General features: G+C 46.5%; 1 protein-coding gene across 4 annotated transcripts in view; it reads left to right on the top strand.

Moving 5' to 3' along the window:
- The window catches only part of ITGA9 (integrin subunit alpha 9), a 353,990-nt gene that overhangs the window by 184,663 nt on the left and 154,136 nt on the right, over window positions 1-15,191 (top strand). For all 4 annotated transcript variants that reach the window (XM_072793385.1, XM_072793383.1, XM_072793386.1 and 1 more), the window contains exon 17: window positions 2,780-2,856. In XM_072793385.1, coding sequence (XP_072649486.1) covers window positions 2,780-2,856 — 77 coding nt within the window. The remainder of the gene's footprint in view (window positions 1-2,779; window positions 2,857-15,191) is intronic.

The following is a 15,191-nucleotide window of genomic DNA, read 5'->3' as shown; positions in this document are numbered from 1 at the left end:
ATTGAGTCCTGGGCTAATTTGTAAGCTGGTGTTTTATCTTCTTGGAATAGGCCATGCTTAGTTTTAGCTGGTAAACACGTGTGTGTGTGTGTGTACATATATGTATCCCTGTGTGTGTACATCAAGATATATAAATGGTGGACTCAGTGTTTGCCTTTGTTGGATGGAAATTTAGCAGCCCTGGAAGATGTGAGTCAGTTCCAGGGATAGGAAATAGCAGAGTACAAGAGGAGGGTAGACCAAAGACAATGAATTTTTACAAAGCAACAGACCCTTCATAGGGGGCTCTACACTCACATGTTGCTAAGGGATGGTTGCTACAGCTTGGGCATTGATTATTAGCATTGGCCTGGATTGGGGCGGCCACCATGGGACTCCCCATTTCAGGGTCACCTCATCTTTCAGAGCACCACACAGTCTTCCAGTGTTGACTGGGCAACTTCAACATGCCAGGCTCCAGGGACAGGCACAAAGGTGAACAAGGCCAATATATCCTGGGGTACCTGGGATGCTCAGTGGTTGAGCATCGGCCTTGGGCTCAGGTCATGATTCCTGGGTCCTAGAATCAAGTCCCGTATCAGACTCCCTACAGAGAGCCTGCTTCTTCCTCTGGCTGTGTCTGTGCCTCTCTTTCTGTGTCTCTCATGAATACATAAATAAAATATTTTTTTAAAAAGACCAATACAGTCCCTATCTTTGTGGAGGCATAATATTAGCAGGGGAGATAAACAGGAAACCAGTAATGATAAAAATCAGTTAGTTTTAAACCCAGAGGAGCAGTAGCAGCAGAAAGTACCCAGAACTAGAAGAACTACAATGAAGCCTGAGCTCATGGGTGGAAGGGGCTCAGAGACATGGTTTTGATTTGCTCATGGAAGGATGAGAGGACATGCCCTGGGTGAACCAGGTGGAGGAGCTGGGGACCAGCTGTGGTGGAGGCCCTGCTTGTCCTATGGGAAAATGGGAGGCCAGTCTGAGGGGTGGCTGGCACAAGAGAGCCAGAGGGACAGAGGTAAGGAGGGAAGGGGCCAGGTCTTGCCAGATTGTGTGCCACAGGAGGACTTAGGTCACGTCCTTTCCATAACTTCTCACCTGCTTCCCACCTCATGTCCCACAGTGGGGAACTCACCTTGTCCTTCTCACCTGTGAAACTGGAAAGACATGTGCAAGGAGGAGCCTTGTCAGCATGGGTAGGGCTGGGTATTGTGAGACCTGAAGCTTAGATAATATGGGTGGAAAGTTTGCTGGAAGAAAAATGTGAAATTACAACAAGGTTAGGTGCAAAGCCTCGGTCAGGGCATGACAGTCCCCCATGAAGGGACCTTCAGGCTTCAGTCTCAAAGGTAAAGCCACTTTTGGTGCTTTGCCCTCATTCCTACCCTCCAGAGCCTGCTGCTCTTGCCTGAGATATCCGTGCAGTCCACATCCACTTGCTCCTGTTCTCTCCTTGCTCAAGACGGCAAATCAAGCACAAATGTCTTATCTGGAAGTCTGGAAATCTGACTTCTCCCTTGCTCCCAGTAGTGTCCAAAAGGACTTGGGAATTTCCTTTGTTTTGCCCAAGCCTTCCATGAGTTTTGCCCCTGCCACAATCAAGGCCGGGAATGTTGGCTGCGGCACTTTATTCTTTTGGAAATGTGACACAGGAATATGAATTTCCATAGGCACAATTACTCCGTCTGGTAGGTCTAGACTGTCCGTGGGCCAGCAAGTTCACCGGAGTCCGTGCTGGCACTCTGAGAGCCGCCTGGATGGACCCGGTGGGAGGGGAGCAGATCACTTGGAACTGTGTTCTGTGGTGGGGAAAAACCCACAAACATGAGCAGTGACAGAAGAGACGTTCAATAGTGAATGACTTACAATGAAAAAATGACAACAGGCTCTTGTCTCCAAAATCCAAAATGATCAAAGCCTCTTGACAGTAGTGAGGAGTGTCTGTGAGTCTGGAACACCGGGAGCCTGCTGTCCGTAGATGAGACATGTCAGAGGACTCCAGACCAATATGAGGGAGGGACTGGCAGCCTGCTGTGGACCACAGGGGAAAACTGTAACTCCTCCCAAAATGCTGCTCCCGATTCCCCTGCCAACCTCCACAGATAGACCTGGCTCAGCACGCTGCACAAGCCCCATGGACAGAGCGGGTTTGGCGCACAGAGGGTTAGGCCCTGAAGCTAAGCGGGAGCTTTGGCCATCGAGGCCCAATCTGGGTTAGAGGCTATGCCTCCCCACCCCCCAGACGTAGGAAAGAGTCCCCTCAGCCCGGGTGTGGTGTCCTCAGCTTACTCGCCTCATTGCCTTTGACGTTTCTCTTTGGCACCAAACATTATAACATCCCATCGCTCGAGCCGAACCCATCTCACACAGAGATTTTCTGCCTCCCCAAGAGAGCAAACAGAAGACAATGACCACACTATAATCTAAGAATTCTTTATGCAACTGGATTATTCACTCACATTGGAGAGCATTTAAGGATCTTCTCAAATGTGGAAAGGACACCTGCCTTGTACCCTTCTTGAGGAACATACTTCAAGAAGCACTTCGGTAGACTGAGAAAGGAACCCGATAAGGAATGCGCTCTGCAGTCCAGGCCCCCTCTGCCCTGGGTTTCCTTGGAGCCTGAGGAGGAGCCCTCACCTTGTTGGGGGGCTGGCTTCGTGGGAGGGGAGGCCTCGAAGGTTCCCAGGAAGAGTTACCGCTCGCTGATTTGGAAGAAAGTTGTTGGCTGGTATTTACACCTTTGCCATTAAATCCTGTCCTTCCCGTTGTCTGTCCCCCACAGACGGTCTTTGAGAGGAACTGCCGTTCAGAGGACTGTGCCGCCGACCTGCAGCTCCAAGGTCAACTGTTGCTCTCCAGGTAAGTCAGCGCTCCTGCCACCTCCTTCCAGGGGGCGCGTTTGTCATGACCCTAAAGCTTGAGTGTGCAGATTCCCCCCACCTCAGCCCCACAAAGAAGATAACTAGAGTTGGTAGGTTATGACAGTATTTTGTAGCTTAAAAAGATGTGTATGTATTATACATTAATTTTTAAAAAGATTTTATTTATGTGAGAGAGAACAAGCTAGAAAGAGCGTGTATACTGTGCATGAGTATGGGTGCAGGGGGACAAGCAGACTCCCCACCGCCAAGCAGGGAGCCTGATGCGGGGCTCCATCCCAGGACCTGGAGATCATGACCTGAGCCAAAGGCAACCGCTTAACCGACTGAGCCACCCACTGCCCTGTGATCATGTTAACAACGCCTATCATCTGCAGGGGATAATCTGCTTTTTGTTTCATTCACAGTTCTACATATCTTACGGTTTAGCCCATATTTCTGATTTGTGTGATGGAGGGGGTGTTTTATACCTACACATTGTATTAGGTTGAACCGTAAGAAATTGCCAGTATTTAATTGAGACCGTTCATATGACTTGACTATTATAAAAGATTCTTTTAATTTCTCCCACCACCACCACGCACACGCACTTAACAATGGCATCTGCTTTCACAACAGGTGAAGGTTCTATGGCAGTGGGAGGGGGTGAAGGAGAGAGACTAGTGGTTCTGATTAGAGGGAACAGACAGTCTCTATTGTTTCAGGCTTTCCTCCCACAGTACGAGAGTCCCCCAGGCAAAGGTAAACCACACAGAGGCCTTCTGTTTCCTCTCTGCCAGCCTTTTATTCTAGATGTTTTGTAGGATCTAGGTGCTGGTCCTAAATCATTTGACCACATTTCAGAGAATGGTTTCCTTTCAAGACAGTTCCTTCTGAAAGATTGTTTTAGCCTGGGGGCTAGAAAGTCTCTCCATAGGTTTATTACCATTTCTTTTGATAGTTATTTTCCAAAATGCCATACTGTGCCCTTTATTTGTAACCATGATTGTTGAGAATGTGAGAATGGGTGGAATGTAAACAGTGACTGTACTGGAACACTTACATTGATAAATAATCTATTCATCAAAGGAAGTAATACTAAGATTCTTTTTCTTTTATATTCATTTATTGGGCACAAGGTGATGTAACACTGCCCCCCCCACCACCAAACACACACAAATACTCCTCCATGACACTTAGATGTTATTTTTTTAAGATTTTATTTATTTACTCATGAGAGACCCAGAGAGAGAGGCAGAGACACAGGCAGAGGGAGAAGCAGGCTCCCTGCGGGGAGCCCAATGCAGTACTCAATCCCAGGACTCTGGGATCACGACCTGAGCCAGAGGCAGATGCTCAACTACTGAACCACCCAGGTGCCTGCCACTTAAATATTAATTAGCATTACTTTTACTTAGGACAAAAGTGGTAGATTAAAGTGGCACATGTTTTGCCAACCTTAGAAGATTACTTCAGACAAATGAAGTGGACATTGGAATTTTTTAACATTAAAAAGAACTTGCTGGGGTTATTAGAGAAACCAGTTCTTAAAAAGTTCATAAATTATCAAGTCATTACTTTTAGCTTTAAATAGGTCTTCCAAAAAGTGTTTTAGGGAAAAAGTAACATAAAACAAAAATATACGAATTTGTTTTGTCTTGAAGCAGACTGTGAATGTTGGAAATTTGTTTGGGATCAGAAAACTTTGTGTGGTGGGAAAATGTACACCTGCTCCAAGGTTAAATATTAGGTTAGGGAAGTTCTGATGTTCTTTCTGCCCATTAATGGACACAGTCAAATCTATCTCTGTTCAACTGTACTTTTCATGTATTAAGATATAAACTCCAAGGCTCATGGTTGGTAAGGCACCTTGTACTTAAAATGGCCTCCGCTGCCCCTACCTGGCCCCTCAGGATTTGTGGATCAGAACCAGTTCTGCTTTATGGGCCCAGTAATTGATAATTTGAGAACTGGTATGGCAGCCAGGATCCAGATCCCCCATATGTATCAGCTCACTATAGCCAGCTGCATAACAAAGCACCTCAAAACTCTGTGGCTTGAAACAGCAGTCATTTATTCTCATGGACTGCAGGTTGGCTGCGGGTTGGCTGGTCCAGGCTGGATTCAGCTGGATCTTGGCTGACTTGCCCAAGCATCTGGGGTTCGGCAGAGGATAAGTTGATCTCGGCTAGGCTCAAGTGACTCAGTTAGCTCTGCTTCATGTATCTTCATTGTCCTGCTGGAACCAGTCAGCTAGCATGGGCATATCCTTCTCATGACTTGGTGACAGTGGAAAGGGCAAGCAAAAACATGCAATAACCCTTAAGGCCGAGGTTCGGACCTGGTGTATTCTGCCTTTAGCCTTATTCCATCGGTCACAGCAAGTCATATGACAGACCCCAAAATCAGGGGACAGGAAAATATTCTGTGCCGCCTTAGTGAGAGGCACAGCAAAGTCACACAGCAGAGGGCATAAGTTCAGGGAAGGGTGAATTGGGACCTATATGGCAGTCTGCTCTACTACATTACTACATAAGGAAGAGGACTGCTCTTTTTCCTTTCTTTTTTTTTTTTTTTTTTTAGATGCTCTTTTTCCTGATACCTTAGTTTTCAGGGCTGATTCAACCTTTCTTCTAATTCCAACATTCTTGACTCAGGCATGAGACCTAGAGACTGGGTAAGAATATTTTCTCAATCTCAGAAACAGTGTCATTGGATGAAAGCTATGAGCCTCTCCTTAGGATGAGTTATTTCCCAGGAGCTCTCCCTTCCCCCACCCCTGTCCCTCAAAATAGCCTTTTGTCTGGATCCCCCATTAAACCTTCTTTGTATCTTGGACCCATAGCTGTCCCCAAGGGAGCCATCAGAGAAACATTAATTGGTAATTGAATGAGGAGAAATAAAAAAATCAAATGGTGGCTTTGGGTATACTGGATTTCCCCAGACCTTCATATAGAGCCAGTCACCAAGTAGGAGAAGGCACAGGCAGTAAACTGCTGGTGGAAGCCAGGGTGTGAATGTGGTTCATGAAGGCTCAGTTGTCAGAACCAGAACCGAGTGGCTCTGGTTGTCACTGAACTCTATTGACTCATTATTGCCCTGGGGGCAGGGAGGGGAGGATGAGGGTTGCATATCCCTTGATTTTTCAAGTCAGGGAAACACTGGGCACCAGGGTGCAGAAATGAACGCTGTGTGCACCCTGCTCTCCCAGCATGCACTATGGACATGGCATCACCTGGTCAGTGCTAGGCCTGCCCCTGGGGCTGGAGCTGGGCAGCTGCAGTCAGCTCGGGACAGGGAGAGGACAAGGGCAGGGGGATGTACCTACCGAACTGCCTCTGAGCCAGCAGGCCCAGCCCCTGCAAGCTCCTCTGTTTAGAAGAGGAGACTAACAAAGGTAGATGGGTCGTTATAGGGCTAGGGAGCAGCTTCCAGGATGAGGAATGAAGAGACATGATGGGGAGGATGTGGGTTTTCTGGGCAGATGGAAAATGTAAGCAGAGGCATGAAGGTGTGGAGGGCTGATGCCCACAAAGATCTGCAGATGTCTGGCATGAAGGAGGGGGGTCAGGAGGACACAGTGAGAGATGTGGCAAGACTGAGAGAGAGTGACATGGTGTGGATCATCTGTTCCTCTCTTCCGCTCAGCGAAAGCTTGAGTTTTGAATGAACTCCTTCCCACCCACCTCATTTCCTAGTCCCCGGCACAGGTCCACAGAGCCCCTTTGTCCTGGCGCAGGAGTACCCTTGGCAGCATCGGACTTATGAGACATGTTGTATTGATCTTCACCACGGTGCCTCCCCAGAGATTTCAGAAGGGCAGTTTGGACACGACTTTTGTCTTCCATAGTGCCTGTAGAACCTCACTCTTGTGTTAGCTGTGACCCACTGTACTGAAAAGTCGAAGCAAAGCATAACAGAGGAAGACCCCTCTGATGACTGGGCAGACAGCGCAGGACAAGGTGTGGCTGGAAGTGGCCAAGTACCCACCAGACTGAGGAGGCTGCAGAAGACAGAGGGAAAGACATCTGGGAGTGATTGGGTCCCCCAGAGTGGCCAGGGATCAGGCCAGGAAATGCTATCTGTGGTGGGGACTCAGTGATGTTTTGGTTTTTCTCTCCAGAGAGCAGGAATTCTGGCAGGCCTGTTGTCTCTTAAAACAAACAAGTCTTTAATTAAAGGTTCATCGTCTTTAACGGGCTTGAGCCTGTTTCCAAAACACGCTTCTTCCAGAATGTCCAGGAACAGGGATGAAGCTGCTTAGACAGAACTGAAAACTCCATTTGTGAAATGATGCAACATGTCTTGTTTTGTCTGTCTGAATACTTACAGTATCTAAGATTACAGCACATGTGATTAAGATAAAAAGAAATGTAGACTATGGCAGTTGATCTAAAAATACACGTATATATTTTGATGCATCCCATAGGAGACCAGTGGAACATTGCGGTACCTTCTGGCTAGCCAACCTGAATAATGAAAGAACGCTTAAGGGAAGTGAAAAGACACAGTAAAATACTTATGAAGTTAGAAGAACCATCTTGTGGCCACATATAATGCTTGTATGTTTGTGGTCTTAACAGTGCTGTTACCACAGTGGAGGTGTGGGATCAGGTGCATTTCCCAAAATCTTTGGCTGGGAGACAGGTAGCTCCATCCATGAAAAACCAGCCTTCAAGAGGGGAGGATTGCTGCACCCAAGAGCTATTTAGAACCTGAAAATTATTCTTCTCAAAAGTGGCTATTTTTTTTATATTATCAAAACTGGAATTATCAACTGCACATCATGCAGTAGAAGTAAAGTCTTGTTTGATAAAGGGGAAGAGAGCTCTATTTAAGGAACACCTACTGTGCACTAGGTACCCTAGAGAGTCATGGGTATACATAGACACACCATAGTGTCTTACCAGCTGTGCAACCTTGGGCAAGTTGCTTAACATCTCTGTACCCATTTCCTCATCTGTAAAACAAGAGAAATAATAGCAACACCTTATAAAGTTATTCTAAGTATCTAATGAATTAAAACATATTTAAGTGTCTCTAAAAGTGCTCGGCATATAGTAGGCACTCAGCAAATGAAAGTTAGCATTATTATTTGATTTAATCCTCTCAATGATGCTAACAAGTAAATATTATTATACTCTTTTTAGTGGGGAGGATACAGACACTCAAGCCCTTAAAGCCAGGAATGTCAAATCCTGCATCTAGTTCTCCTCCTGAACACTAGCCTCAGTTGCTGTTGGGGGTCTGATATCAGCTGGGTCTGGACCCCAAGTACTGAGGCAGGGGACCTTGGGGAAAAAGTCTTCCTCTGTGTGAGAAGTCCCATCCAGAAAGGAGCTGGGTGGGTTAAAAAATCTGTGAATCAAGATGGCTTCCATCCATCCTCATTCATGTTCTCTTGTGTGCTGTTGGACATGTAAAGCTCTGCTCTTCCCCCTGGAGACATTTGCTGCCTGTCTGATGGGTCAGTGGTGGTGTCTGCACACCACTGTAATGACCCACACATTTTTTTTTTAAGATTTTATTTATTTATTCATGAGAGACACAGAGAGAGGCAGAGACATAGGTAAAGGGAGAAGCAGGCTCCCTGCAAAGAGCCTGATGTGGAACTCAGTCCCGGATCCGGGGATCATGCCCTGAGCCAAAGCCAGGCACCCAACCACTGAGCCACCCAGGCATCCCAAGTCACACATTCTTTTTTTTTTTTAAGATTTTATTTATTTATTCATGACACACACACACAGAGAAAGAGAGAGAGAGAGAGAGATGCAGAGACACAGGCAGAGGGAGAAGCAGGCTCCATGCAGGGATCTTGATGTGGGACTCGATCCCGGGACTCCAGGATCACGCCCTGGGCTGAAGGCAGGTGCTAAACCGCTGAGCCACCCAGGGATTCCCGAATCACACATTCTTAACTCATCTAAGTTGGACTTTCCTCTCCTTTGAGGGCCACATTTGACCCCAAGCTTATGATGGGCACATCAGCAGTTTCCTCATATGTAAAGTTGCCATCATTGTTGTTGTCACTTTTATGAAGGAAGGCAAGTGGGAGCTGATCAGGAACCTGGAAAACTTGTGCCCTTATCAGAATATTAGCCGGTTGACTTACTTCACTGAAGTGAAGGTTTTTTCCTTCACTGTCCCAGATCTGGAAGAAAAATGCAAAAGAAGTTTGTTGATTGGGCTGTGTAGTCACTATTTCTAAAATCTCTGGAAACAGGAATGGTTTTTTCAAGGGTGTATTCTTGAAAGAAAAATGAAATGCTCCAGTGTATAGGAGTTTTTGAATGAGTCAAAGGATTGCTCATCCTCTCTTCTCTCAGAATAAGTCTTTGCTTTTGCTCTGATGTGGATTCCCTAATGGGAGGCAGCAGGTGTGTCTTCCACATTTCAGGAACACATCAAGGTTAAACAGACATGTGGGTGGTCCTTCTTTGGGAGTTAACCAGGCAGAGGGTAGGATTTAGGCCCCTGGGAAGGTAATCAGCAGTGTCAGATAAGCAAAGCAACACTCACACACTGGGAAGGGTATCGAAACATATAGTAACCTTCCAGGGTGTCTAGCTTCTACTCATCTGGCAGGAGGTGACAAAGTGCTAGTATATTCATTTATTTGACAAGTAACAGAGCACTTGCTGTGGATATACCAGGCTTGATGAAGGCAAGTAGGGACAATCTCTTGCATCACTGTGCAACTCTAGTGTATTAGTTACTTATTGCTGTGTAATAAGTCACCCCAAAAATTCATGCCTTGGAAAAACCCTATTTATTTATCTCTTGATTCTGTGGGTCAGCTGTTTAGGGTGGGTTCAGCCGTTTGGATCTTCTGGTCTCCTGGACTCCCTCATGGATCTGCAGTCAAGTTCATTGGCCAGTTGCCTCTGTTTGTGATGATTGGTTTTTGGTGGCTGGGGTTCCTCCACTGGCCTCCACGTGGTCTCTCATACTCTGGCCAGCTGGTCCACACTTATGGTGTGGCAGGGATCCAAAATCCAGAACAGCAATGCACAAAGACTTGTAAGGATTAGTTTCATTGTCCCATTCTGTTGGCCAGAGCAAAGCCAACAGGGCCAACAGGATTCAAGGGGTGGGGAAGTAAACTCTACTTCCTGATGGGAGGGGATGTGATGTCACATGACAAAGGATGCACGTGGAGAGAGGCCAGTAGTCAGTTCATCATGCCAGCCTACCACAGTGGCTGCAGCTATACCCTGCAAGAAAACCCTAAGGCATGGTGGAAAACATTCTTTTCACAATTACTCCATCAGAGGGGCAGAGGGGCTGGAGTGTTTGACTCTCGGTCATGGGTTGAGGGCTGCTCCAGAGTTGGGAGGGTAGGGACAGTTAATCCCTGGCACCCCCAGCCTGTGACAGCTTTGTCTGGTTCTAGAAAGAGACCCTTGGATACAAAGATGCAAACACTGGCAGCTGGAGGTCGGCAAGAGCATTTGGCACCATCCAAGGAGGGGGGCAAGGGCATGGATTATGTCTGCTACACCCACTTTCTCAAAGAATCTCAATTGATGAATTTATTCCGGAATTTCTAACAGGTGTGTTAGAACCTTTTGACCCTAAGATTTCTTCCCTTTAGCTTCCTGAGAATACTATCTTTCCATGGTTTGCCAAATACCCAACATTCTCCATTACTATGGTAACATTATTTCCTGGGGATCCCTGGGTGGCTCAGTGGTTTGGCGCCTGCCTTCGGCCCAGGGCGTGATCCTGAGTCCCAGGATCGAGTCCTGCATCAGGCTCCTTGCGTGGAGCCTGCTTCTCCCTCTGCCTGTGTTTCTGCCTCTCTGTCTCTCTCTCTCTCATGAATTAAATGAATAAAATCTTTTTTAAAAAAACGTTATTTCCTATTGCATTTGTTTGTATCTTAATCCTTTGTCCCTTCTCTAGCAAATATGAAGAGCATTTGGTTTTAGAGCAAACCCATGAGCCTAGTACAGGACTAGGAGCTTTGTTCTCATTTTCCTGAGGGCAGTGGGAAAGATAGGCAAGAGACGTGTTCACAGCACACCCTGGGCAAAGAGGGTAAGACTTCTGGCTCCTCCATCGTCCTGGGAGGGACCTGAGTGGAGCAGGGCTAAGCAGCTGTGTTTTTTTGGAGCCCTGGCTCCAGCCCGGTCTGGGGATGAGCACAGAGGGTGACTGTATGACTCTGAGATGCCCTCTCTGTTGTCCTTCAGAGTAACTCAGGTTGGGTAGAAAGAAGTCCAGCTCACAGGTCCTTCACGGTTGGTGATTGGCATGTACATACTGGGAGCCATAGCATTTCAGGTGCAGAATGGGAAGCTGATAGGCAGGAATTGGAGTCCCTTTTCTGAAGTCAAAAAGAAAGTTAAATGGCAGTGGCAGGAAAAACACCTGCTGGTAGGTTCCTGAGTCCGAGTCCAATGTCCTAGCCATTAGACCCATGGCCTGTGTCTTTAGCCATGGCAGCTTGGGGAACCTGGTCTGTCTCTGACACCCACTCTACTGTGCCGCTAACCAGTGGAGATGACTTTAGGAACTTCCTGCCTATCTCAGGGCAGATCTGATTGGTAGCTTCCTAAATAGCCTACCAGCCTCAGGTGTGAGGTTGAGGAGAGTGGGCCACCACCTGCGGAATTGACCATGTTTCCTTGTTGGACAGATTGAAAACATGGAGGGGAGGTCACTTCATTTTTTCAGCTTCCTCTGCCCCCTCCCCCACCCACACATAGGAACAGCAGAAATCTATCCCAACAAGTACTGGATTTCAGGGACAATCCTCCCCCTGCTCAGCAGACACACGGATTTTCCATCTGGATGGTGAGAGTTTGGGGAATCCCTAAAGGAATGTTGAAGGCAGGGCTGCGGAGTAACCGTGGCAACCACAGAAGCCACTGGGACAGCACTTGCCTGTAGGCCACCTCCCTCCTAAGCGACCTGGGAAGTCTCGGTCTACCTCAAGGGTGTACCTAATAAAATTTTATTTGGTAATATTTTCCTTGGCTTCCAAATACAGCCAACCATTGGAGGTTTTATGTGTAAGCATCTTTCCAGCAAGGTCCAAATGATACGGCTGTTACTTTCCTTCTCCCTGGACATTTAAACCAAGAAAAGGAGCTATGAAGAGAAGGTAGCAACTAGATCCCTCACTTCTCAAGTGCAGAACAGACGGGCTACTTCTTTGCTAAGATTTTTGGCAGTCTATTCTGCGGCGGGGTCACTTGCCACTGTTACTAGCCTCACCCATCCTGAAGCAGACTTTTATTTCTGTAAGAAAAGCTAAATTCCAAGGCCAGGCAGTTGTTTTGTTTTCTGAAGTAAGTCTTTCCCCACACATACTTTTCTTGTTGTCTTGCCCACGCCCTGTTGTGAGCATCTTTTCCCAGTTTGTTCTGAGCCACCTGATGGGACCTCCAGGAAATCAGAAATTGACCCTTGTGCTCTCCACCAATGAAAAACCCAAGTAGCTGTGGTTGAGAAGGGATGATCCTTTTGCTTTGTCCCCAGTGGTCACTGACCCCCACCTGCAGGGCCAAAGGTGACAGACTTGGGTATAAGGTGGACTGCTCATAAGTCACGGTTCATCGCAATTGCCATGAGAAGGGAGGTATTATGTAAAGAACTTCTAGATTTTATGATCCTGCTTTTCTGACTCCATGCCAGGTGATCTTGACCCAAACACGATGAGGCTGGGTGGATGCTTTTGGTACCACACCCAGATCCTTTTTACTTTGCAGATGCCAGTTCCCAGCTGTCATTAAGTGTTGGCTACTCAGGGCCCACGGCTGCCCCTCCTCTTGCCCGGAGAATGGCCCTTGCCTTCTGGGAGTCACATTGCCTGGGAGGTTACACCCACCCTGGGGCAACTCTTGGCCAATGACTGGCTGGCTCATTTGGGAGACACAGAAACTAGTCCCCTTTTCTCAAGTGTAGGTAATTCTGTGCTGCAGTTTGTGCTCTATGTGAATCAGGCGACTCCATCCAAGGCCACAGTCTTGCTCAGCTCCTTGCCTGCCCCATCCGCCTTCCATGGCTCCTTGCTCCTCATGACATCCCTTTCTAAACCACCTGAATCCCAATCAGAGACTGCTTCCAGGGAAGCCAACCTGAGAGGCTATACTTCACATCCTATTTGTTCCTTCTTGGATCTCCTGGCCAGGCAGTCTGATTCTTTTTTAGGAATGTGAGTTTTGAGAGGAAACTAAATCCAATGTATTTATTAGGTATCAGTGGGGGGAAATAGTTGCCAATGGACTTTTTATCTGCCCTCTTGGAATTAGAGAGGTCTTTGGATTTTTAAAACCAGGCCTGTGGAGTGATGTGTAAGAGGTCCTTTCAGGTGGTGAGTGGGATTTTGTGTCATTCATTCATTCACTCATCCATTCAAGAGAAAGCAAACACGTGAACAGGAGGAGGGGCAGAGGGAGAGAGAGAATCTCAAGTAAACTCCATAGTGAGCACAGAGCCTGATACTGGGCTTGATCTCACGATCCTGAGACAGTGACCTGAGCTGAAACCAAGAGTCAGAAACTCAGCCAACTGAGCCACCCAGGCACTCCCAAGCTCTTGTGTCTTTAGGATTACTTCTGGTGGCTTCGTCCCTGGGACTTTGTTTTTAAAGAGGGCTCTGCAGACACAAGGGATAAAAGGAGAGAGGGGGTGCCCCCATGAGAGATGGCTTTTACTGGAAAGCTCCTGACTGGTGGGGAACCAAAAGCAGCCAGAGTCCTTAGTATGTGGATACTCAGGTGGAGTAATCAGGCTTCCTCACCAGGAGCACTGGGCTCCTTTATAGAATATTTTCTGCGAAAATGAAATTTGAACAAGAGGTAAATACCATTGTTTCACCTGACAGTTGTTTCTTCAAGAAAAAAATGAAAAATGAATTTTAAAATTTTTGCTTTTGTTTCTTTTTCCTGGTGTGGAAGAACTCAAACAGATTAACCTTCTACGCCAAGAAGAAGGTTCTCATATGCACCTCTTTGGCTAGCCTCCCCAGGTCCATCAGTTTTAAAGAAGGCTCATTGTCAGTCCAGGGGCATGGGAATCAAGGTGAAGGAAATCCAGAGCAGTTGCAAACACTTTATTATACACCTTCCAGAAATGACATTTTCGTCTTTCCTCTCTCCCCTAGCTCAGCCTCTCCTTCCTGTCATTAAACCAGCCCGTCTCCCTCCATTTCCCACAGGACAGATGTTCCACCCTGGATCCATAGCCCCTTAGTGATCTGGGCATCGAGTTCATGGAGTCTGTGAACTTGAATAGTAAGACAGTCTTCATTTTCATTAACTACAAACTGAAATGTAGCATCTTATTCGATTATAAATGTAGACAATGACACATAAGAATATAGGCAGGACCTGTGACTGTCACACACAGAAATCACTGATGTTGCCTATCAGGTTACAGTGTTGCAGATGTTTCAGAATATCGTTTACATTCATACTTGCTTCAAAGTCAATGGTAGTTACTAGACCCACTGCCAAATCTTATTACTTAATGTCATAAAAGAAAGAGCACATATTACTATACCACACATTTTTAAAAGTAATTATCATGATAATTTTGTATGATTGGGTTTTTTTTGTAGTCTGATTTTCCATTTTACGCATTTTCAAACCTTATTTTGATAAGGGGGCCATTCATTTCAGTAGGCTACCAGGAGTATCTGGTGGCATAAAAACAGGCTAAAAACCCCTGTTGAGAATTTTTTCCTGATTATGGGAAGGATACAGGCTGAAGAAGCAAATGTTTTGCTTTGTTCACTGAAGTAGACAGAAAATTTTTATTATAATATGCAGAACTGGGATCTCATTATAAAGCTGTTGTCATGTTATAGTTTTCTTTTTTTTTAATGTAAGACCAAACTTTGAAACCACCGCAGGAAGTGTTTCCCTGACTCTCTGGCTCCTAGGGTCTGTAATATACTGATCATAAAGTACACGTTCATTCTTTGTTCTTGGTTTATTAAAGAGACAGGTAACTGTGCATCAGAGCTTTGATGAGCTCAAGAAAACTAGTGCTTTGGGCCAAAAGCAGAGAAATTGGGCTGGGGGGTGAATGTGGTAGCCACTTTGTGGCCAAATGGGCATGCCGGTGGTTGTTGGATGCTCTGTGTCTGCTGCGTGTATTCTTGTTTCTACCTTCGAGGAGCTCCAAAGGACCCAGGCAGGCAGGGCTATTTTCTCCTTGCTCCCATGGCTCCTCACCTCACAGGAAAAACGGTTCCAAACCCAGGGAGGCTTATAATTTCAACACGTTTTATTGTCTGTAACCCATTTGCTTCTTGAGCTTGAAGCAGGGAAAAATTATGGCCACGACACACTTACTTGTCAAAAGACCCCAGTGGCCCTGCCG

Source organism: Canis lupus, chromosome 22 (assembly GCF_048164855.1).
Source record: "Canis lupus baileyi chromosome 22, mCanLup2.hap1, whole genome shotgun sequence".
Lineage (NCBI taxonomy): Eukaryota > Metazoa > Chordata > Mammalia > Carnivora > Canidae > Canis > Canis lupus.
This window is presented reverse-complemented; position numbering and strand designations above follow the sequence as displayed.